The 24,401-nt window shown below is 40.0% G+C and overlaps 1 protein-coding gene across 1 annotated transcript in view; it reads left to right on the top strand.

Moving 5' to 3' along the window:
- LOC144603578 (UPF0606 protein KIAA1549) overlaps positions 1–24,401 on the top strand; it is a 153,868-nt gene that overhangs the window by 48,290 nt on the left and 81,177 nt on the right. Inside the window, exon 2 of the mRNA XM_078416989.1 lies at positions 21,725–24,079. Within this exon, the coding sequence (XP_078273115.1) occupies positions 21,725–24,079 (2,355 nt within the window). The remainder of the gene's footprint in view (positions 1–21,724; positions 24,080–24,401) is intronic.

The following is a 24,401-nucleotide window of genomic DNA, read 5'->3' as shown; positions in this document are numbered from 1 at the left end:
TAGGATATGGGCATAACCACGAGGCCAGCATTTATTGCACAACCTCTATTTTTACCTCACTTGAATAGCTTGCAAAACGATATTAAAGTCAACTACATTGTGAAAAAGCAGGGGAAAAACTGCAGATGCTGGAAATCTGAAATAAAATAATAACTGTTGGAAAAATCAGCAAGACAAACGCATGTATGGAAAGGGACCAGTTAATGTTTCAGGCCAATGACCATAGAGGTAAGAATAAGAGATACAAGCAGGTCTAAGTAGTAGAGCAGATAGGGAGGACAATGGCTGGAATTTCTCTTAACAGGGTAAATAATGTGGCTGTTGAGGAGCAGTTGAGCTCCTTTGTGTAATGTGTTTCTAATGTTGTAAAATCTTGTTTTGCATGTGGTCCAGGCCATAAAGACAGCAGATTTCCTGAGCTTATTGTTTTAATAATACTATTGCATTCCAACTTTCCATTCCATCTTCCAAGGCCTCCGTTACAGTCTCCTGAAATCTTGTGTTTCTTGTTAGACCAATCGTTCTGGATGTGAATCTAATTCGGCATTACTGCAATGCTATTTAAAATAAAACAATCAGTCTTGATTTAAGTAACAGACACAGGAGATTGTAGATGCTGGAATATTGAGCAAAATACAAACTGCTGCAGGAGCTTTGAGTGAGGTTGCATCCATCGAGGGTGGATTCAGACTGAAAAAGAGTCCCAACCTGCAACACCATCTGTCCATTTCCTTCCAGCTGCTGCCTGACCTGCTATCCTCCTCCATCAGTTTGTTTTTAGCTTTAACATCTTTCAATTAGTTGTGATATTTCCTCCACCTGCTGATGCATTTCCCTGAATATGCTTTAACAGGATGTTGAGTATCTGATTTCAAATGGTATTTCTTGTTCTCCATCTGGGCAAGCTGATAAAGTGGCATTTAGAACAATTTGATTTAAGATATCAACTGCAATAGTTGATCTGGTTTAAAAGTGACAAGTGTAAGCTCTAAATTTGAAGAAATTAAGTTTATGGAGGACAGAACCAACTTCTTTAGTTCGATATCTTCAAGTTCATCTTTCATCATCTTTGCACGATAACGTCAGTGTCCACTTGCTGTTCACTTGATCTTGTTAAGAATATTACAAGTATTTTTCTGTATCTTCGAAAGAGCTTCGGATTCAGTTTCCACCCTGGTTCTGACATTTGGATGTGTACTAGAACAGCTGTGACCTTCAGGTCCATGGACCCGGTGCCAGAAATTGATAACATGGGCAGTACATATTGAATCATATAGTTTCTGATTCTGTTAAGGCATTCCGTGACTTTAGACTGCACAGTAACATTGCTGTACTTCCAATAATGTACAGATTCACTATTCTTTGCAAATAGATTATCCTAGGTAATAGACAAAGTGGAGTCAGGCAGCATCTCTGGAGAAAAAGAATAGGTGACTTTTCGGGTCGAGACCCTTCTTCACACTCTAGGTCATTCTGAGCCACCTATCAGTGCTGTTTGATTGGGAAGTGCCCCGGCTTCTCTTGAAATTGAATTAGTCTGCTGTTGCTTTCTAAATTATTCTATACAATATGCACTGGAAATCTTTGTGGCGACTCTAAGACTGTTTCTATTGAGATTAAAATAGGTGGGGAGGGGGGGACACACACATTTGCTGAAAATCTGCAATAACACCAGAAAATACAGCAAAGATCAGTTACAATCTGTGGAAGGGGAAACATTTAGGTGTATAATCTTCGATTAGACTTTCCTGGTGAAAGTTTTATCAACCTGGATAGTGTAACTCAGTAGGTCAATTGGCCATTGTAAACTGTCCCTAGGCTGTGAGTGACTAGTAGAATCTAACGAGTGAGGTTGCTGAAAATGTGGGTTAAACAAATTAAATGGGCTTAATGTAGAATCGTTGCCATGCCTTTATGAAGCAGTGACCCTTTTTCCCTTTCCAACTGTCTCTTGCATTTTTTTCCCCATTATATTCTAACTAATTGGAAGGGGTTAGAATGGAAATCATTGAAATGCCATGACATAGAAAGAGACCCCTGGTGTCATTCCCAATTAAGGACAACTATCCAAGAGTATGATGATCTGAACTGAACACAATATTTGAGGTGCGGTCTCATCAATGTCCTCAGCTATAACATAATAATCCATTTATTTTATATAGTGCCTTATCACATGCTCAAAGCGCTTTACAAAAACAATTAACATAGAAACAAACAGACAAACTATCCTGACGGAAAAGCGGCGAATACTCAACGCCAGCGTCCTCTCACGTCAGGGTCCGGCAGTAGACATTAAAAAGCACAAGACACACAGATATAATTTTTTACACAAAACAGCCATCACAGTGATTGCTCTAGGCATACCCTCACTGTGATGGAAGGCAAAGTCTTATCTCCTCCTCATTCTTCTCATGACACCCCAATTCTTGTACTTGATGTCCTGTCTGATGAAGGCAAGCATACCATATGCCAACTTCGCCACTTTGTCTGCTTCTGTCACCACTGTCGGGGAACTGTGCACATATGCCATTAGGTCTCTGAATCCCAAGGTTTTTCTGTTCAGCAACACACTCCAGAGCCCTGTTATTTGCTGAGTATGTCCTGCCCTGGTTTACCTTCAACAAAATGCATCACTTTGCACTTATCTGAGTTGAATTCTATCTGTCATTCCTTGGCCTATTTTCCCCAGATAATCTTGATACTCTAATCTTAGATTACCTTCTTCACTGCCTGACACATGACCAATTTTGGTGTCCTGCCATCTACCTTGTCGTCCTAATTGTTAATATGTTGAGCAGCACGCCATGGGTCACAGACACCCAATCTGAAAAACCAACCCTCCACTATTACCGAAGATAGACACAAAATGCTGGAGTAACTCAACGGGTCAGGCAGCATCTCTGGAGAATAGGAATAGGTATCGTTTTGGGTCGGGACCGTTCTTCAGACTTCTCTATACCCTCTGACTCTTTCCACCAAGTCAATTTTGTACACAACTAGCTAGCTCACCCTGGAACCCATATGATCGCACTGTCTGGGCCAGCCTACCATGTGGTATCTTACCAAAAGCCTTGCTAAAGTTCATGTGGACCACAACAACTGTCCTATCCTCATCTGTCTTTTTGGTCATCGATGAACTCATTTAGATGTGTTTGACACAATTTCCCATGTCCAAAGCCATGCTGACTATCTTGATTCGGGTCCTTTCCAAATGCAGATAGATCCTGTCTCTTATGATCCTCTCCAGTTACAACCTACCACTAATGTTAGGCACTCCAGCCTGTACCTTCTCGGCTTGTCGATACAGCCCTTCTTAAAAACACAACAATAACTACTTCCCAGTCTGCTGCTACCTCTTCTGTAGCTAAGGAAGATACAAAAATCTCTGACAGGGGCTCAGCAATAACTGTCCTTGCTTCCCACAATGTCCTGGGATACACTTGGCCAGAGGTTTATGCATCTCTGCACACTTCAAGGAGAGCAATACCTTTTTCATAATATTGATTTGTTGCAAGACATCACTGTTATGACTCCCTTCCCTAAATGCTCTAGCTTCCATGGGCTGCTCCTTGCTAAATATAGAAGTATAGAAGAGAAGTATTTATTTATCTCCTGTGGCTCCAAATATATAGACTACTAAACCTCTCCTTAAGGACACCGATTCTTTCCCTCATTGTTCTTTTCCAATTCCCCAAGATTCCCTCTTGTAGAACTATGGAATCGTAATCATGCCCTGCAGAAGGCAGCCATTCCGGACTCTCCACGTAGTCCTCTTCTCCTGCTGCTTCTCCGTGTGATTGGATTTGTTTTTCTTTCAAGAGTACTGCTAAATATCTGTCCAGTACCTTATGAAAGCAATGCATGTAAATCTAGCCACATTGTATAAAATAAAATTCCTCCATATGTTACCTCTGGTGTCTCTGTTATTTACCGGGGATATTTTCCATTCGTTTTTTTAAATCTTCAGTCGATGGAAACAATTCCTCTTTATTTACTCAGCCTAATACCGTAATAATTTTTAAACACTGCTGTCAAATTTCTTCTGAGTTATCTCCTCTGAAATAAACAATTTTAACTTTTCAAGGCTGTACACGTTAGCTATTATCATTCATCACTGGAATCATTACAGTAAATCTCTTCAATGGAATCACCTATTCATATCTTTAAAAATAATGAGGTACATCATTTGGTACACTTTCTCCTACTTCTAAGCACATTCATCTGTGTTAAATTTCACAGTTGTTAAAGATGCATGAATTAATAACTTCAAGGTAAGGGAAATGTGGTATTTGGGACCTGACGGTAGGGGCAAAAACTGTTTACTCTAAAGCGCAACCAATCAGGTTTAAGGGTTGTGAATTTAGCAAGTGCTGAGCAGGAAGATGAAAGTGGATTGGGTGAATTCAAGACTATTAGCTATAGAACAAGAAAGATTTGATAAAGGGAGAATTAAAATAGACTAAGAAATATAAGATATTTGTATTTCAGATATAATCAGTGATTAAAATATGAAAGAATAGTGCACTAAAGGTTAGGAGTTCCATTTAAGTGCCAATAATAGCTCATAGCACATCGTGAAATGTTACTGAATCTGAAGAGCACAATGCTGAACTTATTTTGTATATTTGTAAATGCAACAACTTTTGGCTATCTTTTTTAGATTTGTTGGACAGTAACAACAGAGTATTTGAATGGCATTTTATCGAAATGGATTTTGAAATGGATCAGCAGAGTACTTGAATGGATCTTATAGAAACATAAAATTCTGGGGATCTTATAGAAACAAATAAAATTCTTAAGGAATTAGACAGGCTAGATGCAAGAAATATATTTCCGATGTTGGGGGAGTCCAGAACCAGGGGTCTCAGTTTAACAATAAGTGGTAGGCCATTTAGGACTGGGATGAAGAAAAACTTCTCCCAGAGAGTTGTGAATCAGTGGAATTCTCTGCCACAGAAGGCAGTGGAGGCCAATCCACTGGATATATTCAAGAGAGAGTAGGAAATAGCTCTTGGGGCTAACGGAATCAAGGGATATGGGAAGAAAGCAGGAATTGTGTACTGATTTTGGATGATCATCCATGGTCATGTTGAATGGCAGTGCTGGCTTGAAGGGCGAATGGCCTACTCCTGCACCTATTTTCTATGTTTCTATTTCAACAGTGTTCTAAGATGCTTCACAGGAACGTTATCAGAAATATTTTGAAACTGATCCATGCAAGCTGATAGTAAGAAAAGTAATTATAAGCTTAGCCAAGGACGTTTTGAAGAACATGTTGAAGGAGAGAGGTGACAAGGGGAAAGGTTTAGGGGTGGGATTCATAGGGAGCTGAAGGCACAGGTGCCCATGTTGGAATGAAAATGGTGAATGTGAATCTGTGAAAGGGTTTGAAAAGGGAGGTGAACATTTAAAGATCATTACATTGCTGGATTGAGAGTGTATAGATCTGCTGACTGGGATGAAGAGTACAAGTGCATGTAGTTCTTTAATTTGGTTGCCTGATTTTGTTTGAGAATAAATTCAAGCTTGCCTGGAGGATGGCTCACTGTTCCTTGTATTTGTCTATAAAGTGTTTGTCTCCTTAGAAACAGTAACTAAGCAACAAATTGCCAAATGCATAGTGCATCCTCTACTGTGGCCATTTTGCAATGAAAACCCGAAAAATACCCAACCACAGGCGTTCCTCAATGTATCAATTCAGTTGGTGTAAAAGATGAAATAATTTTAAATATTGAAGAGTACAGGGAAGTGTAGAACTATGATTTCTACCTACTTTGTACTATTAATTAATACTGGATCAGTGGTTACTAGGATGAGCTGCCATAATTTTAATTGGGGATGAATTTAGCGCTGATTAATAATAAACATTTAATGAAAAGCAGTGTTGAACAAGATTTATAACTTTTTTAATGAAGAAAATTAGTGATTGAGTACCTTTTCCATCCTTAAAAGGTTTAATTGTATTAATATGGATGTATGGTGTAAGCTATAATAAAGAATCCAAATGTTCAGTTAAGTAAAAAAAACTACATAATTGCCCAAGGATGCAGAAACACAATGGACTACATTTGGCGTAAATATTTTTTCATTTGTGCTCTTTAAGTATCAACATTCTGAATAACAACTCCAAGGCTTCCCATCTGTCCCAATTTATTTTAGTAGTTGAACATTACACGTTGTGTTTCAAATTAATCTGTGATATTACACATTCCATAATGTGAGTATTTATGTTCTAAAATATTCTAGACTAAATAGAAATAGAACAAATTAGAAACTAAGTCATTTTGTGTGCTTCCTCTTTCTCGGTATTGCTGTACTACAATAAAACTCTGATCATCTGCTCTTAGAACAAAGTTTGTTATGCTATTAATATGAACAACATCTAATAGTAAAGAATATCTGCCAATCTGCAGTCACAGAAGTCCCGAGAGAGCTGGATTATCAGAGTTTTACTATACTTGAAATCGCCTGACAATGCTGATAGTCTTATGGAAATTTCCTATAAATGCTAATAACGTCTCGGGATTATTCTGCAAATGCTTACAAATATACAGATGGCTGTGGTGGTTGACTGCAGGCAATTCTTAGCCCAGGTAGTCATAGCTGGTAACTCATATCATTAGCCTGAGCTGCAGAACCTGAAATAGCTGGCTGTGGAGCACGTATAAGGGCATTATCAGAAAAATGGTAGGAACTAAAATGCCGATATTCTGAGAGATCACATCACGTTGTTAATCCATAAAGTAATAGCACCTTTTCTCAACGAGCAATCGGGTAATCATTTCTCATGTGGGCGTCTGTAACTGGAACATTAACTATGTTTCTCTCTCCACTGATGCTGATCCGCTCAGTATTTCCAATAATTTCAAGTTGTATTTCATGTTTCCAGCATCTGTACTCTCTGACTTTTCAATTGCATGATCTTACTGCATATAATAAGCAGGATTGCACTGCTGCTGTTATTTTGTCCAGAGCCACACCAACACTAGGACCACATTTATTTTTGTTTCCAGGGCACAGCAGAGCTCTATTGAGTAAGTATTTCTTGAAATGTGTAGACCATGCCCCACCGGAAACTTAATCGTGTTCCATCTGCTGCTGGACCACGGGGTTTTCACTGATGGCTTGAGATTGCGTTATTCATCATGTCTTGATTGGCACGGGTGAGCTCCTATGACTAATAATTCAAAGAACTTGCTCGTGGTGAATGATGATGGGTCAATCTTGGTCTTGAAAATATTTCTTAAAACAGGAGACCAAGTCTTCAGATGATCATAGGTCATAAGGGATAAGAGTAGAATTAGGCCATTCGGCCCATCAAGTCTACTCTGCCATTCAATCTGGGTTGATCGATCTCTCCCTCCTAGCCCCATTCTTCTGCCTTCTCCCCATAACCTCTGACACCAGTACTAATCAAGAATCTAACCCTGCCTTAAAAATATCCACTGACTTGGCCTTCTGTGGCAAAGAATTCCACAGATGCACCGCACTCTGTCTAAATAAATTTCTCCTCATCTCCTTCCTTTAATTCTGAGGCTATGACCTTTAGTCCTAGACTCGCCCACTAGTGAAAACAACTTCTCCCCATCCACTCTATCCAAGCTTTTCACTATTCTGTATGTTCAATGAGGTCCCCCCTCATTCTTCTAAACTCCAGCGAGTACAGGCCCAGTGCTGACAAACGCTCATCATAGGTTAACCTACTCATTCCTGGAATCATTTTTGTAAACCTCCCCTGGACCCACTCCAGAGCCAGCATATCCTTCCTTGGGTATGGTGCTCACAAAATTGCACACAATATTCCAAATTTGGCCTTATCAGCACCTTAGAGCCTCAACATTACATCCCAGGATTTTACCAAATCCTTATTCAATTATATTTAGATGTCTTGTACTCCATACACTTTCAATCAAGACCTGAATTGCTTTCGCCTTCTTAATTACCAACACTCTGTATGCTGACTTTCTGCTGCTTTTCTTCGAGGGCACTCAGATCTTCGAACACATTTTATGGGATCAAAACAAATCTATTTCTAAAGTGAATGTCATGCAAATTTTCCACAATGAAACTCCAGCTACATCTTTTTTTTTTACTCTATCTGGCTAGATCCCTGTGCGGATTCCATATGATCCTCAGTAATTATTTTCTCACCTGATTTTGTACGGTTAATTATACTTAGTCCCTTTGTCTGAGTCACCATAGACAACTCGCAATGTAGATTATAATTGACTGGGGCATCCCACCAGTTACAACCCAACAACCTTGAAATGAGTCATCCGCTTCAACTTTTTCTGTGTAATAACCATTTAATTCATATATTCCTCTCAATCTCATTAATCCTATCTCATACAAAATTGCAGTCCCTTAGCAAAGGCCTTTGGGAAATTTAAATGTATAATACATTGGTTCCAGTTTGGTTCCAATATGTACCTGGTTACTTCCGTAAAGATGCTAATAAATTTATTTAATGCATTTTCATAAAGCCATGTAAATCTGTCTAACCACAATTATGCATTTCTAACTGCTTTGCTTTTGCTTTCTTAATGATCGATTATAGCATTTACCCAGAAAATGATATTGGACTAATTAACCTTTGATTCTTCTTCCCTTTTTGTAAGCTGTGTTTTAATTGCTGTTTTCCAATCTATTGGTAGCTTTCCAAAATCTGGGAAATTTAGTAAAATTGCAGCCAATTCATCTGCTATCACTCCAGGCACTTAGAAAATAGAACAGCACAGAAACAGGCCCTTCATGTCTGGGCTGAACATGATGTGCTTTAGAACTCTGAGATGTAGGCCATTAAGGGATTTGTCCATCCTTAATGCTATTAATTTGCTTAGTGTTAAAGAGAGTCGCTCTTAGTTGCTTGTTTCTTCAGGTGCTTCCTACTTTGAATGCAGTAACAAAATCCTTCCTAGAGACTTTTTCCAATGTTTAATTTTTGCTTAGATCACACTTCACCTCATTTAATTTATTTTAGAATTTGTGAATCTCAAAAGACGAATGCTGAAATCATTGGAATTCACGGAGAAGATTGGCAATGGCTACCTCGCCAACAGCCTGTCTGTCCCTTCCTTCTCTGTTGTTTTATAGTATGTGTTAAATGTATGTTTTTAGTGTTCTTTAGCTTGTTTTATGTTGGGGGGGGGGGGGGGGAGAGTGAGTTGAGGGAAACATTTTTAATCTCTTACCTCGACGGAGATGCAATTATAAAAAAAAAATTTTTAAAACTCCCCCCGTATCGTATCTCCGGCCACACTGAGGAGCAGGAGGCCTCTGCTGGAGACTGACTTCAGGAGCTCCAACCGCGGGAGCCTGTGGACTGAACATCACGGAACTCGTGATCCCTTTGCCAGGGATCGAGGTCGGAACTCCAACTGCGGGAGCCTGACTTTAACATTGTGGAGCTCGCGGTCTCTGGTTAGAGACCGACTTCGGGAGCTCTAAGCCGCGGGTGCTTCGACCGCCCCAGCGTGTGGCTTCGACCGCCCCGACGGCGGGAGAATAAGGAGGAAGAAGATTGGAATTTATTGCCTTGCATCACAGTGAGGAATGTGGGGAATCCGCTGTGGTGGATGTTTATGTTACCTTTTATGTGGTTGTGTGTCTTGTTGCTTTTTTTTGTATGGCTGTATGGTAATTTGAGTTTCACTGTACTTTAATTGGTACAAGTGACAATAAACTGACCTTTAAGGCCATTGAAATAGTATTATGGCTTTGTGCAACAAAACACTCCTGAATTAATATCACTGTTTTACAGGCTTAAAACGGAATTTGAGTTGCATTTTTTAATTCTGAACTGAAGGAAAAATATCTTTGATTATTAATAATATTTACTCACATGGAGCTAATTATTTCCAGCGCTTACCGTTTTTATTTTGAAGAATCTAACCAAATTTTGTTGATCTCAAATATTAATTGTAGTTCTATTTTCGTCTCCACAGATGCTACCTGACCTATTGAGGGTTAACAGCATTTTCACTATTTATTTCAGTTTCTTCCAAGGTAATGTTTTCCATATTAAATTCAGGAGGCTGGGATGATTGCTTGCATAATATATCCTTCAATTGACTTTCTAGTAGCTTAATAACCTAACAACTTCACATCTCTAGCAGACATCTGGATGTAAATGTCTAATCTTACAGCTGTTGGGTATGTACTTGTCCTTGATAAAATGTTATGATTCTCAAATGGCCCAATTGGCAGGTGCAGTGCTTATTTTGTGCTGCCAAACTAAGTAGACCATGAACATCCTGGACTGTGTTGAAGTAGTCACTCTTGGGAGCAACTGTGTGCACCATGTGCTGAATTGACTTCACTGTCATCCTTTGCTATTTTCTTGTTTGAAATTAAGGCCATGGAATTGCACTGGCCAAGCTGGTGGCTATAGATGAAAAACTAATTTCCCTGACAAGTAACGCTTTCAACACACAATGCTGTAATTTAACAATCTGGTAGTTTTTTTAAAAAGAGGCATACGAGTGGAAAGCAATACCCAGTTTGTATCATTGGTATCTCATGATCCTTGGACCTTGCTAGGCAAGAGGTTGTTAATAATGAAGAGTGGACCTCTTACGTTAGATGAAAGATTATATCTGTTTTCATTTGGCTAGCTTGATAGCTTTTCAAATTGCTGATAATTCTTCGTGTTTTAAATTAACTCAAGTAGATTTGCGCGCACGCAATTTTATTTTGTTTTCCGTAGCGTTGACTGGTAATTTTATCATTTAGCTATTGTTCAAGGCTGTCTTTGTTTTATTTTAAATTCCATATTTTGTTTTATATTTGTTTTCGCAATCTAGGCATAACTGACACGGCATTTATTGCCCATGTGTAATTGCCATTGAAGGTGAAGGTGAACCACTGAAGATAATCCCACAGTACTGTTGGATAGGGATTTCCAGAATTTGATGCCAGTAAGACAATATATTTTATTGCTGGTAATATTGAAAGTCAGAATGGGGAATCTGTAGGTGATAATGTTCCCATGTGTCTGTTACCCTAATCCTACTCAGTGACAGAGATTGCGGTTTTGGCAGGTGCTGTTAGAGAGCTCTGGGGAAATAAATACAGTGTAATTTATAATGATGTACACTGCAGCCACTGTCATAGAGGAGATGAGTGCAGGGGACGGTGGATAAGGTCCAATCATGTGGGCAATTTTATCTTGGCCAGTGTTATGTTTCTTCAGATTGTCGGGTCGACATTTGACTCGACAAGTGGCCAACATTCCATTATGCTCCTGATGTGCACCTTTTATTGTCAGATAGGCTTGGGGAATGTTAATAATGACCCACTTGTCACAAGATTCTCAGCATAGCCTCAGAATTAAAGTACATTCTTTTAGGAAGGCAATGAGAAGGAATTTATTTAGCTAGAGGGTGGTGAATCTGTGGAATTATTTGCCACAGAAGACTGGAGGCCAAGTCAATGGATATTTTAAAAGCAGAGATAGATAGATTCTTGATTAGTACGGGTGTCAGGGGTTATGAGGAGAAGGCAGGAGAATGGGGTTAGGAGAGAGAGAGAGAGAGATCAGCCATGATTGAATGGCGGACGATGGGCCGAATGGCCTCATTCTACCCCTATCATTTATGACCTCTGCTCTGTTCTTTTACCCATGTGTACACATGAATTTCTAGTTGATGATGATCATTAAGAATATTAAGGCTGGTGCACTTGGCACTGCTAATGCCTTCGAAGGTGGCAGTTGCTAATTACATCTGTGACATGAATATTTCTTGCCATACAGACCATGATTGAAGGTCGCCTGGGTTTTGCTGCATGCAAGATTGAGTTGTTTCATTTGCTGAGGAGTTGTAAGTAAGTGGAATTAAACATTGTATCATAATCAGGGAACAAATCCACTTTCTGATCTTGAGGAAGGGAGTCATTGAATATGGTGGGATCTAGGACACTGCCCTGAGGAGATGTGCAATGATATGTTGGCGTGAGAAGTTCTTTGACAACCTCAGCTGTCTTTCTTTATCCGAGATCTGACTCCACTGAAGTGTTTCCTTTTCACTTCAGTTTTACCAGGCCTTGCTAACTGGTACAGATTTTGATTTTAAGGTGTTTTAAAAAATTGATCACAATGCCTCTCATAATGAACATTCACAACGTGAGCACTCGTTTGCAAATGGTTGTTTGATATATCAAACACATAAGGACAGCATAGTGGCACAGCATGTAGAGCTGCTACTGCACAGTTTCAGTAACCCACATCCAATCTGATCTCTATTCTCTGTGTAAAGTTTGCATGTTCTACTTGTGAGATTTCCCTGAGTGCTTGGGTTTAATCCCAAAGATATACTGGTTGATGGGTTTATTGGCAGATGTAAATTGATGTGCCGACTGACCGTCAACATTGTGAGAAATATGAGGTGGGCTTTGTTGAATGCTTCCTTGATGTCATGGGCATCTCGCCTCATCTCTAGAATTCAAACCTAGGTCCACGGTGCATGTCATGGACAAACCCAAACTGGGCAGGGATGTGTTATTGGTGAATAACACATAACATAGCACCGGTGACAGCTTCCATCTTGCTGAAAGTAGACTGGGTGATAATTAGATTGAATTTAATCTCCTTTGTGTGATCGGGATATAATTGGGCAATTTGTGGCCAAAAATATAAATGTGCAACATGTTTTCACTCCACCATTAACTAGTCCCCTCTAGTAGGCGTGTACTCGCTGGAATTTAGAAGATTGAGGGGGGATCTTATAGAAACTTACAAAATTCTTAAGGGGTTGGACAGGCTAGATGCAGGAAGATTGTTACCGATGTTGGGGAAGTCCAGAACAAGGGGTCACAGTTTAAGGATAAGGGGGGGAGTCTTTTAGGACCGAGATGAGAAAGTTTTTTTTCACACAGAGAGTGGTGAATCTGTGGAATTCTCCGCCACAGAAGGTAGTTGAGGCCAGTTCATTGGCTATATTTAAGAGGGAGTTAGATGTGGCCCTTGTGGCTAAAGGGATCAGGGGGTATGGAGAAAAGGCAGGTACAGGATACTGAGTTGGATGAACAGCCATGATCATATTGAATGGCGGTGCAGGCTCGAAGGGCCGAATGGCCTACTCCTGCACCTATTTTCTATGTTTCTAGAATGTCCTCCTTAAACCTTTCTACCTTTTTCCCCATTTGTAATATGTTCCTTTCAAGCCTCTGCATTCACATTTACAGCATGTATAGCCTGACAATCCTATTTGAAAGGCATTATTATTGTTTTCATTTCAAGTTCAATTCCATTACTACTTCAATTAATTGAATTAAATATCTTGTTTCAATTTAGTGGGTTCACTTCACACATTCAGTTGACTGAATATCTAAACTCAATTTACAGATGTTCCTTTTGCAAATATTTGCTGCAATGTGATTTACAAACCATTTACACTGCAACAAATGATCTTTACTGCTAGAAGTTGACAGAGAATTATATCAGCATTAACCATAAGCGGTTATTGAAATCCCAGACTCAGCAACATTAAGGAAAATCACTGTGGTTTAGACTGACAGCAGGATGGAAATGAATTGATATTTTATACTGACTATTTTGGCAAGGACCTATTGAGACAAACAATTGACATAATTGTCTTTTAAAAATAGACCTATATTGAAACAGAATAATAACCCTAGTAATTTCCTTGTATGTTACAAAGGGCAGAAATGTAGTGAAGAAAAGGGATTAAAAAAAACCTGTGGTTAGACGTTAAGAATAAATGGCACATGATCCCGAGTGACATGATGATCCAGGAAGAAATTAACTTGTTATGATAGGACTTAAAAGAACACCAGGGAAAATGATGGATTGATTATAACCAATTTCAAGAGGCAAGCAAAGCTGTAAAATATTTATTTGCAGAGGAGGTGGCAAGTTGAGATATTGTGGGAGCAGAAAGTTTTCCAAAGGAACTGAAACAAGTCACTGATGCACATGTCTACTTGTCGAAACTATTCAACATAGATGAAGACTTGTTTTGTACGTGTTTGTCTTGACGGATGGGAAAACTGCTCTCAGCTTCAAGATAAAGATTATTGTAATTTTCTGCATGGAGACAATGTGAGAAGTAACCATAAGCATATGCCTCTCATAATTTACCACTTGGAGAACTCAAAACACCAATCTTCCAACTATCGCGGTTAAACTAAAAAAACTTGGAAAATACCACTGTTCTAAATTAATTCATGTAATTCCCCTCCCACTTTCTTGAACAATATTGTGTGAAGAATAACCTGAGTAACATTGTTTCACTCATTGCTGTCAGTGCCCCAGGACATGCAGTTAACATTGAGGACATGGCTGGTAACATCTGGGTAGAGTTTTTGCCCCAAAGTGCCGTTTCATTCATACAGATTATAGACCAGGGTGCTATATCAGATTCAAGGCTTACTAACTCCAATGAGGCATATCATTTTGGTGTCCAGAGGCAATAACAAGCTCACCACTTGAAAATAATTGCAAGAGTTACAAAATTGAGAAAGCTGTAGACTACATCAGCGCCTCTTGGAATGATGCAAGATAAGCATCAATATACGAAGAAAAGTATGGCCAGAGATGATCTTTTTAGATTGGCTTACAAATCTGAAATATCTCCAAGAAGACATTGTCAATTTCTCAAATGAGGCTGGGTTTGATGAAGTAGAACAGAAAAGTTACTAGAAACATGTGCATAAGGACTCTCTGTTGGGAGTTAGTCAAAGCTTGAGCAACTGAAGTCACAGGAGGAGCAAGGAGCCACAGATATAGCAACATTATCGTCAAAGCTACTCACTACAAAGGTTTTTGGAGCACAAATGGAGAAAGCAAGAACTGTCTTTAAAATTGATGCTTTTTTATGAGGTTTATCAGTTAAAGAAGAGGAGCTGTCTGGCTGTTTATGTCTTCATTACGGCACCCAGGAAGAAATCTTGGATCTGACCATTGCAAGCTCCAGCAAGCCCAGATTATCAGTGTCATGGCCATCGGTACACCAGGGTTACTTCTCTTCCTTCTATTAAACATGAAAGTCATGAGTTATGAACACAAGTAGACCATTCAGACCCTATTTTTTAATTTGGATTAGTTTAGAGATGCAATTAATATGTAATTTAATAAAACCATGGCTGATCTAATTGCTATTTTAACTCCACATGTTTGCTTCCTTTGCAGTAACTTCCACCCGCTTACCAAGAATCTGCTCTGAAGCAGATTCTATTTCCAGTTGGGTTTGAGTAAGAAATCCTCACTCACTTAGTCTTGCAGGGAGCGCGAGGGAAAGACACGAAGAAAGCTAGTGGGAGTTTGTCTTGTTCTATTGTTAGCTGTTGATTCAAAGGATAGACTATCACTTAGTCAAAGACTAGTTGTTAATTGTCAAAAAACAGCACTAATTCAGGAGCATCAATATAAGAAAAGGCAGGATTAATTTTCTTCTGAATGTCATGGTTTGCTCAACAGTCTATTGAGAAAGTTTTGAAAACCAATTAGATAATTTTTGTTTTCTCCACAATCAGAACAAGACCTTTGCTCTGAATGCATTTGTTCTGGTTTTTAAAAAAGATTTGGCTGCTTTCTTAATGCTTCTGACAGTTTTAAGAGTTCTTTCTACATCAGAACAAAACGATTGTACAGATGCTCCCCGACTTATGTTAAGGGGTATGTACCTCGGACCTTTGCGCAAGTCGGAATTGGAAGTGCTACTGCACAAGCATAAATTTACTATTTGATATGGGGAACACGTGGGCACTCTGCCACGAACAGCTGACAGGCTTGTGGGAGCAGCCTCATGCACAGTAGCGCACTGCTAAAGAGAACACCAAGATGCACAACTTTGAATTGGAACAGTAGACTTGCTTGCCAAGTGCAAGTTTACGTAAGTCACCTCAATTAAGTTATGAAGCTCAAAACATTTGATGCTTGTTGGTCCCTTATGGGGCTCTCAAAAAATATATAAATTTCAAAATTAATTCATCCTGGCAATTTAATTTTCAATACAAACATTTGCAAAATGAGGTCAGTAGAAATTCAGCTGCTTACCGTTGAGCAGTCTGAATTTTGTGAAAATTTAGTCAGTATCTTTTACAGTTGCTTTGCATTTCTAGTGTATGTCTTTCGCTTCTTCAACACTGTAATCGATTTCGACAAAAGGCAGTTGAACGGTTAATTGATAATGGTGTTCAATAATATTAAGACTTTAATTCTACTTTGAAGACTTTTCTGGAAAATAGTTCAGAGATTGGAGGAATTTACCTTCCCTGCCCTGAGATTAGTAGACCTAATCAGGTCTGGATCAGTTGGTGCTTCTGAACATAAAATGGAGCCATGTTTTGTCTTGTTAAAATAAAAGAAAGGAATTGTGAATTTGACAGAATTAAATGGTAGTGTAGAAAAATGTTATAAATGAAGTTTTTATTTTTGTCAAATTAATATTGACATCCAAACCATGTCTCTCTTGCTATTGTTGACATAGTCCTGCAGGAACGAGAAAAGCATAGGATGGCTTTGAAGATGTTACAAAAGATGTTTACTAGGATGCTAACTACGTTAGAGGGTTTTAACTAAGTAAAAGTAGACAAACCTGGGTTGGGTTCCCTGAGTGTCAAAGACTGTGGGCCAATCTAATAGAAGTATTTCATATTATGGGAGGTATACATATGGTAGACAGGCAGAATCTATTTCCCCAAGGTTGAAATGCCAAATACTTAAAGGCATAGTTGGAAGGTGAGAGGGGGAAAATTTAAAAGAGATCTGCGAGGCAAGTTATTTTACGATGTGGTGGGTGCCTAAATCAGGCACCTGCCAGAAAGGGTGGCTGAAGCAGATGATAGTGGCATTTTTGAGTCTTTTAGATAGGCACACAAATACACACTGAATGGAGCGCTATGGATCACATTCAGACAGAGGTGATAGTTTAACTTGGCATTCTGCTCTGCACAGATATTGTGGGCCAGAGGGCCAGTTCCTATGCTGCATGTGTTAAGAAATTGAGTAATTACATAATTCATGTAACACACCACAGTATCAGGAAGCAATCCAACTATATCCTTCATTCTTTTCATATTTATAAATAGGTTTTTTTCCTGTTAATTTTAGTTATGCTTTAACTGAATCCATAATCACTGAAATTCCTACATTAAGAATCATAGCCTCTTTGAATGCTCTTTAGCCAAGCTCTTGGTCACTTTGCTAATATTTTTTAATTGATTGTGGCATTCACTAGATAGAGCAGCTTGCATTGCTGAACCCAAACTGGCCCATGAAGGCATGGTTGACCTTACTTGTGGGTCATGGGTCTCATACAGGCCAGAGTGCATAAGGATGTTAGTTCTTCCTTAAAGGCCATAATTGAACTGGCTGGATTTAGTTCACTGTTAATGCCTCTATTTATTTTTTAATTCCAGATTTATTTAAATTAATGTGGTGGGATTTGAACTTGTGTCTTAGGATCAATTGTCTCAGGATATCAGTCTGATTACTTAATCACTTTGCTTTTCATTGACGTTTGTCTACTTCATTATCAACTTTTATGCACTAATCTTTCTATGAGTTATCTTGGTGTGATTTAGTACAGCACACGATGTTTTTATTTTGTAAATGAAGCTAGGAATACTGTCACGAATCACTCATTGAATGTAATAATCACCAAAGGAACAAAGCCAATCAAAGTATTGTACTGTGAACAGTAGCATTTGCCAACTGGCTGGCTGCAAAATCATGTGCAACACTGACAAGAACATCGTTGAGCCAAGTTTATTTGGACTTCTTAAAGAGTTCTGCAACTTGGAGTTCTTAAAGACAGATCTGAACGGATTCTAGAAAAAACGTAAAATAATCCGTTTTCCTGTAATTTACTTCACTGAGTTTACATTCTTACATTTGTCTATTTAAAGTATATTTTTGTTAGCTAGTATTGATCATTTGGAATTGGGAGAGAGAGGGGTTCTTGAAATTTGCCAACGTTGATAGGAGTTGAATCAGTATTGCTGGAGGTTCCCTGCTTTTAGGTAATTTTTGTTTTCGTAAAGGTAAGTAACTTTAGTCAGGGATTACGAGAGACTTGCAGGATTTGCCAGGCCCCTCGAAGATTTTATAGCGCTTGATTGGAATGTGCTGGAGTTTAAAGGCACCTGTTGGCGTTTTGCTTGTTTTGGGACGACATATCAGGAATATAAAATTGACAGGAACACTCCAGAACGTTGCCAATTTTGGCATTTCTCTGGGAGAGTGACGATAATTGTAGGGGCTTGGAAGTGTGGCAATAATTGATTGAACTATTATTTCTGGGGCTTTTCAGGACTTTGCCAGTAATCCACAGCAGCGTCCTGGTAATTACTTGGGTTCCTGAGGCATGTATCAATAATTGCCGGCATTCCTCAGCAGTATGACAGTGATCGCATGGAACTTTGTCAACTCGTGCTTGGCCCCTTTGGGAATGCATCAGTTATTTTGGTGGCTGATTAGGTGTGCGTCAGTAAGTGCTGAAAGTTCTTCCAGGAGTTTCTGTGGAATGCTTCAGTCATTGCTGAGGCTCCTTGGGAGAGTGCTGGTAATTTCTGTGGCACTCTTCATGAGTCATTCAGTAGTTATTGGGCTTGGGGTTCCTTAGGCAGTGTTTAGTTCCTCAGGAGTTTGTCATTTATTCCTGCAGCTAGTTGGGATGGTGTCCTCCATTCCCGGGGCTCGTTTGGAGAGTGACAATAATTGCTGCATCTTCCTGGGAGCAAGTGCCTATGAGTGTAGAGGCCTAGTCTGCTAGTTTGCTGAATGAGAGCAAAGTTTATCTAGAGCTGAAACCTTGGCCCTTGCTGGTTCCAAAATGGCGGCGCTGCCATAGCAGCTGCGGCTTACCTGCGGTCCATTTGTCTTTGTGTTTTTGTTGTTTTTTTGTCTTAATTGTAGTTGTGATGTGGTGTTTTTGTGTTTGTGTACTATGTGTGTATGTGGGGGGGAGGGGGGGGAACTGTAAAATTGAAAATATGTGTCCCTTCCGAACGGAGACCCGACCTTTGTTTTCTGGGTCGGGTTTCCGTTCCTGCTGCGGCCTACCATCGGCCCAACTCCTGGAGCTGGCGGCCCCCAGGGCTCTGGTTCGCAGAGCCCGCGGACCGGACTTACCATCAGCGGAGCCGGCCATCCTCGGAGGTTGCGGGAGCGGCTGCGACTCGCCTTGGGCTCGGGCCGCGTGGATGCCGACATCGGGAGCTCCGGCAGCGGCAGCGTGTTCGCCCGCCCCGGATCGCGGGGCTTGGGTCGCAGACATTTCACCGTCCGGCGCGGCCTAAAATATGCCGCGGGATATTTCTCTGCTGGGCGGGGGCTTCAATGTCGGGAGCCACGACCGCCCCGACGTGCAGCAACAGCGGCAGCGTGTTCGCCCGCCCGGATCGGACTTATCATCGGCGGAGCCGGCCGTCTTCGGAGGCTGCGGGAGCGGCTGCGACTCGCCTTAGGCTCGGCCCGCTGCGGACCGTCCGGCGCGGCCTGCAACCACAACAACCTGACCGCGGGAGAAGACGGCAGGAGAAGGGAAAGACATTGTGGCCTTCCATCACAGTGAGGAGAGGACTGGAGGAGACTCACTGTGATGGATGTTTCTTTGATGGATGTTTCTTTTTTTGTGTGTTTTTGGGGTTGTGTAATTTTAATGCCTATTTAATTAATGCTTTTATTGTTGGACTGTGGGTGACTGAATTTCGTCCAATATTGAATGACAAATAAAGCTATCTTGAATCTTGAGTAATACTGCTTACTGCGGCCATAAATGCTGGCGGTCTGAATGATATAAGACTGTACTTTGCTGCTTAATTAGTTGTTGTCTTTACTCGAGACCATGGTTGCATTCTCCACTAAGTCAATCTAAACTGCAAGTACACTATTCGTATAGTAATTTCTCTGCAATATTGGAGGATTACTGCAGTTGTGGAGGTGTCAATTTGCAAATGCGTAAAGGAGTCAACTTACAAATCAAGTGTGAAAGCAACATCATTGCTGTTCCTCTTTAAGTATGTTAAAGATTTACTAGGACTCTTTAAAGAATAACCAATTTTCATTTAATGCTACCTGAATGAACAGTCTTTCATCTTATTGATATGTCAACACGTGTACAATTCAGTTTCAACAGATAGATAGGATGGTCAAGAAGGCTATGGGCACATTGGTCTTCATCAGTCAGAGTATTGAGGATAGAAATTGGGAGGTCATGTTAGTTGTATAAGACATTGGAGGGCCACATTTAGTGTATTGTATTCAGATTAAGTCACCCTGTTATAGGAAAGATGTTAAGCTGGAATGAGTGTGCAGAAGATTTACAAGGATGTTGCCAGGACTCGAGGGCCAGACCTTTCGAGAGAGGTTGAACAGGCTAGGAGCGCAGGAGAATGAGGGGTGATCTTAGAGGTGTGTAAGATCGTGAGAGGAACAGATAGAGTAAATGTACAGTCTCTTACTCAGTGTAGGGGAATCAAGAACCAGATGACATATTTAATGTGAGGGGGGATAAGATAGGAACCTGAGGGGCAACATTTTTCCACAAAAAGCATTGTAGGTACATGGAATGAGCTGTTGGAAGAGATAGTTGAGGCAAGCACAAAGTTTAAGAAACATTTGGGTAGGTAGATCAATAGGATGGGTTTAGAGCCAAATGCAGCCAGGTGGGACAAATGTAGATGGGGCGTGGGCAAGTTGGGCCACAGGGCCCAATTCCATGCTGTATGACTCTGACAATAACTGCTCACGTAGAAGTATTTAATCATATTTGAAGGTATTCTCAGGATGTGAAAGATGCTTTTACTCCTCAGGACCAGCCGAATTTCTCAAGAAGTTTGATTTTTTTTTGCTTGTGATAGGTACTATAATAGGTTCCAGTTTCTCCAATTCTTTGCTTGACACTGGTACTGGTGAGACTAGAGTAATTTAGTTGTTAGTTGTGTTGGTGTCAGGAAACCTATTTTGAGAATAGACAATAGACAATAGGTGTAGGAGTTGGCCATTTGGCCCTTCGAGCCAGCACCACCATTCAAAGTGATCATGGCTGATCATTCTCAATCAGTACCTCGTTCCTGCCTTCTCCTCATTCCCCCTGACTCCGCTATCCTTAAGAGCTCTATCTAGCTCTCTCATGAATGCATTCAGAGAATTGGCCTCCACTGCCTTCTGAGGCAGTGAATTCCCAGATTTACAACTCTCTGACTGAAAATGATTTTCCTCATCTCTGTTCTAAATGGCCTACCCCTTATTCTTAAACTGTGGCCCCTGGTTCTGGACTCCCCCAACATTGGAAACATGTTTCCTGCCTCTAACGTGTCCAACCCCTTAATAATCTTTTATGTTTCCTGAATGGATTACTGAGAACATTATTCAGCACCGAGCAACACATTAATCTGCAGTGTAATTGTGCCACTGGATCAGATGTGGAGCTCTGTCAATCTGCTGATTTTGTGACTTCTACTTCATAGAAATCGTTAATATTCATCTGTGCGTCATTTCGAACTGTTCCCTTATTTTTTTGTGATTTCAGAACTATCTTTTTGTAAATGTTCTGCATGCAGTTGTTCAACATTTTTGAACCTGCCTACATTGATTCCCAATCCATTTGGCAACAAAAATGTACGAAAGAAAATTACAATTGCAAACAGCAGTAATAATTAGAACAAAATAGTCGAACAATTTACAAAATAGGTTTTGCATGCATCATATTGCATTGAATTTCATCAGGGTCATGTTTATTTTATCTCCTCTGTTCCACAGATGACCAGTTCTCCAACTACACATTATCATCAAGCAAGATGCATGAACAAAGTTTGGGACCGAATGACTCATTGGATACTTCATTGTTAAACAAACAGTTCAGTACTGTAAATACAAGCTCTGTGCAATCAACTTTGCAGTCGAGTTTAAATGTGAAAGAAGTGATCCATCTAGACTTTGAAGAGACCACAACACAAATAAAAGACATTAGCTCGTCAGGAAAGGTTGTGCTCTCTGATTACCCAGAATCTTTAGCAGCTAAAAGCAACCTGGAAGTTATTCCTGTATCAAAATCTAGCACCACATTGGTAATGGAAGAATACCAACCAACAACACCACTGCCTTTGATCACAGCAATATCATCAGGGATTCCTCTTATCCCTCTTATACAATTGTTAGACCACTCTATCTCATCAGCCTTTTTCTCCACTTCCATCTTGGTTCACCCAGTATCCTTTCTAATAAAGTCTGACATTCCTATTCTGACATCAAGTGAACAATCATCTGAAGCTGTAAGTTCATTATTTTCTTCATTTTCAGTCAGTAACCATGGTAAATGGCAGTCCACCATAATTATAGTACCAACAGATCGGCACAGCTTGGAGACACTGAAGGATTACAGTGAAACAACTGTGCTGAATTATATTGACATGACAAAGAACCTTGTTAACAATATGGAAGGAGAAAATGAGTTGTCGCCAATTTCTAATGGCAGTGCATTCATAAGTAGCACAGGAATGTTTGAAAACACTGGATCATCTTCTGTGGATCAAGTTGCAACTTTGGATTACATTGCATTAACACCAGAACTTGTTTCTGCAAGTTCAACATCTGCCTTACCTTCACTGGCAACATCTGATATTGCTTTATCTGAAAGTAATGCAATAAACAATGGAGTGATGCCAACTGAGTTTAATGGGTCAATGCTTTTCATTCATTTGCTTACATCATCTTCTATGCATGGAGCTCTACCTTCTTCATATGGCTTGTTTCATACAGAGGTTTTTGAGAATGGTTTTGGATCTGGTGATGACCTGGAAATCACAACACTCGGTATATCAAAGACTGCTGAGTTTGTTCCAACCTCCAGCTTGGTTATGGATTCATTTGATCCAGATATGATAGAATCCCAAGTCTACAACACCCATTTTCTAACAAGGCCAGTTCCACCTGTTTCCACCAAATTCACAGCTTTGTCTGTGCCATTGATTTTCACAAATTTCAACAGCATCAGTGCTGAATCTACCCATTCTTTAAGTCAATTGCAGTTTTCATCATTTGAAAATAATTTGGTTATTAGCTCAGTTACTCTATTGACGAGAGAAACCCCAATATTGGTACCTACAGTTAATGAGAATTTCTCATTCATTGGAGCTGATATGAATCTGAAACCAACATTATCGCTGAGTGAAAATGCAAGTTATCCTCTGCAAGTTACCAGTCATTTAACAGATTTTTTAGCAAATTATTCCCTTGAACCAACTAGTGGGCTAGACTCACCAATGGATTGGGTTTCCCCATTAAGTGTCTCGCCAACAGAATTGGGCACTGTTCTGTCGACAGAGTACTTGAGCTTATTTGAACAACAGCTAGAGACTTCAGCTATGCCTGAGACAACATCTCCTGAAACATTATTTAGTATGTTAACTCAAGAGCCCTCATTTCTAGAGCCGGAGCCTACAACGTTTAGTTCACTGGCAGAAAATACTAGTAGCACAAATCATATAGTAATTCTTGAATCTTCATTCAGCAAAGCATACTCCAGTAGTGCTTCGGAAAGGACTTCTTTCTTTGAGATAATTTCACCTTCAGTTGATGCATTACAACCCACATTAATGCCATCTATTTTTGAATCAATTTTCAGTGCCAATAGCACCACAATAGCTGATCGCACTACTGAAAGTTTAGAGCAAACTTTTCCCAATTTCATGCTAGTCAGTTCCAGTTTTCCTACTTCTGCAAATTCTATCGCTACAGATCCTTTAATTGCTCTGAACTCTACTGTTGAAATGCCATTTTCTTTTTCTTCCACTTCAACCCCACATACCTTTCCAGATGTTCTCCCATCATCTACAGAGACCCTTTGGATTTCTACTTCACTCCTGTTGACTCCATCTCCCCCACCAACTGGAAACTCTTCAAACCCTAGCCATGTGGAAACATTGCCTGCAACAACTATCAAAATCCCAGGCAGCAATCTTACAGCCACTCCAACCAGTGTCACCACAACTGCAGCAGCCAACAATATTGATTCGAAACCCACTCTCCATGTGACGACCAGAGCTACAGCGACTGCAACGACCAAGAATTTTGTGTGTGATATAAATGAAACTGATTCCTACCTCGTGAGAGCAGGTAAGGCATTTTTTTGTAAAATATCTTTGATTTAAAAACACTGTTAAATTTTAAATTAAGGGTCTCTGTACATGTCAAATGCTTAATTTAGTCAAATTAAGACAAATGTAAAGTCATGCAGCAGGGAAACTGGCCCTTTGGCCCAACATCCATGCCGACCAATCTAAGCTAGTCCCATTTACCCGCATTTGGCCCATATTCCTCTAAACCTTTCCTATCGATATACCTGCCAAGTGTCTATTAGATGCTGTTACAGTACCTGTCTCAACTATCTCCTTGAGGCTCATTCCATATACCCACCACCCTCTGAATGGAAAAGCTG

The sequence above is a fragment of the Rhinoraja longicauda genome, chromosome 20, assembly GCF_053455715.1.
Source record: "Rhinoraja longicauda isolate Sanriku21f chromosome 20, sRhiLon1.1, whole genome shotgun sequence".
Lineage (NCBI taxonomy): Eukaryota > Metazoa > Chordata > Chondrichthyes > Rajiformes > Arhynchobatidae > Rhinoraja > Rhinoraja longicauda.
Note: the sequence above shows the minus strand (reverse complement) of the source record. Positions and strands in the feature narration are given on the sequence as shown.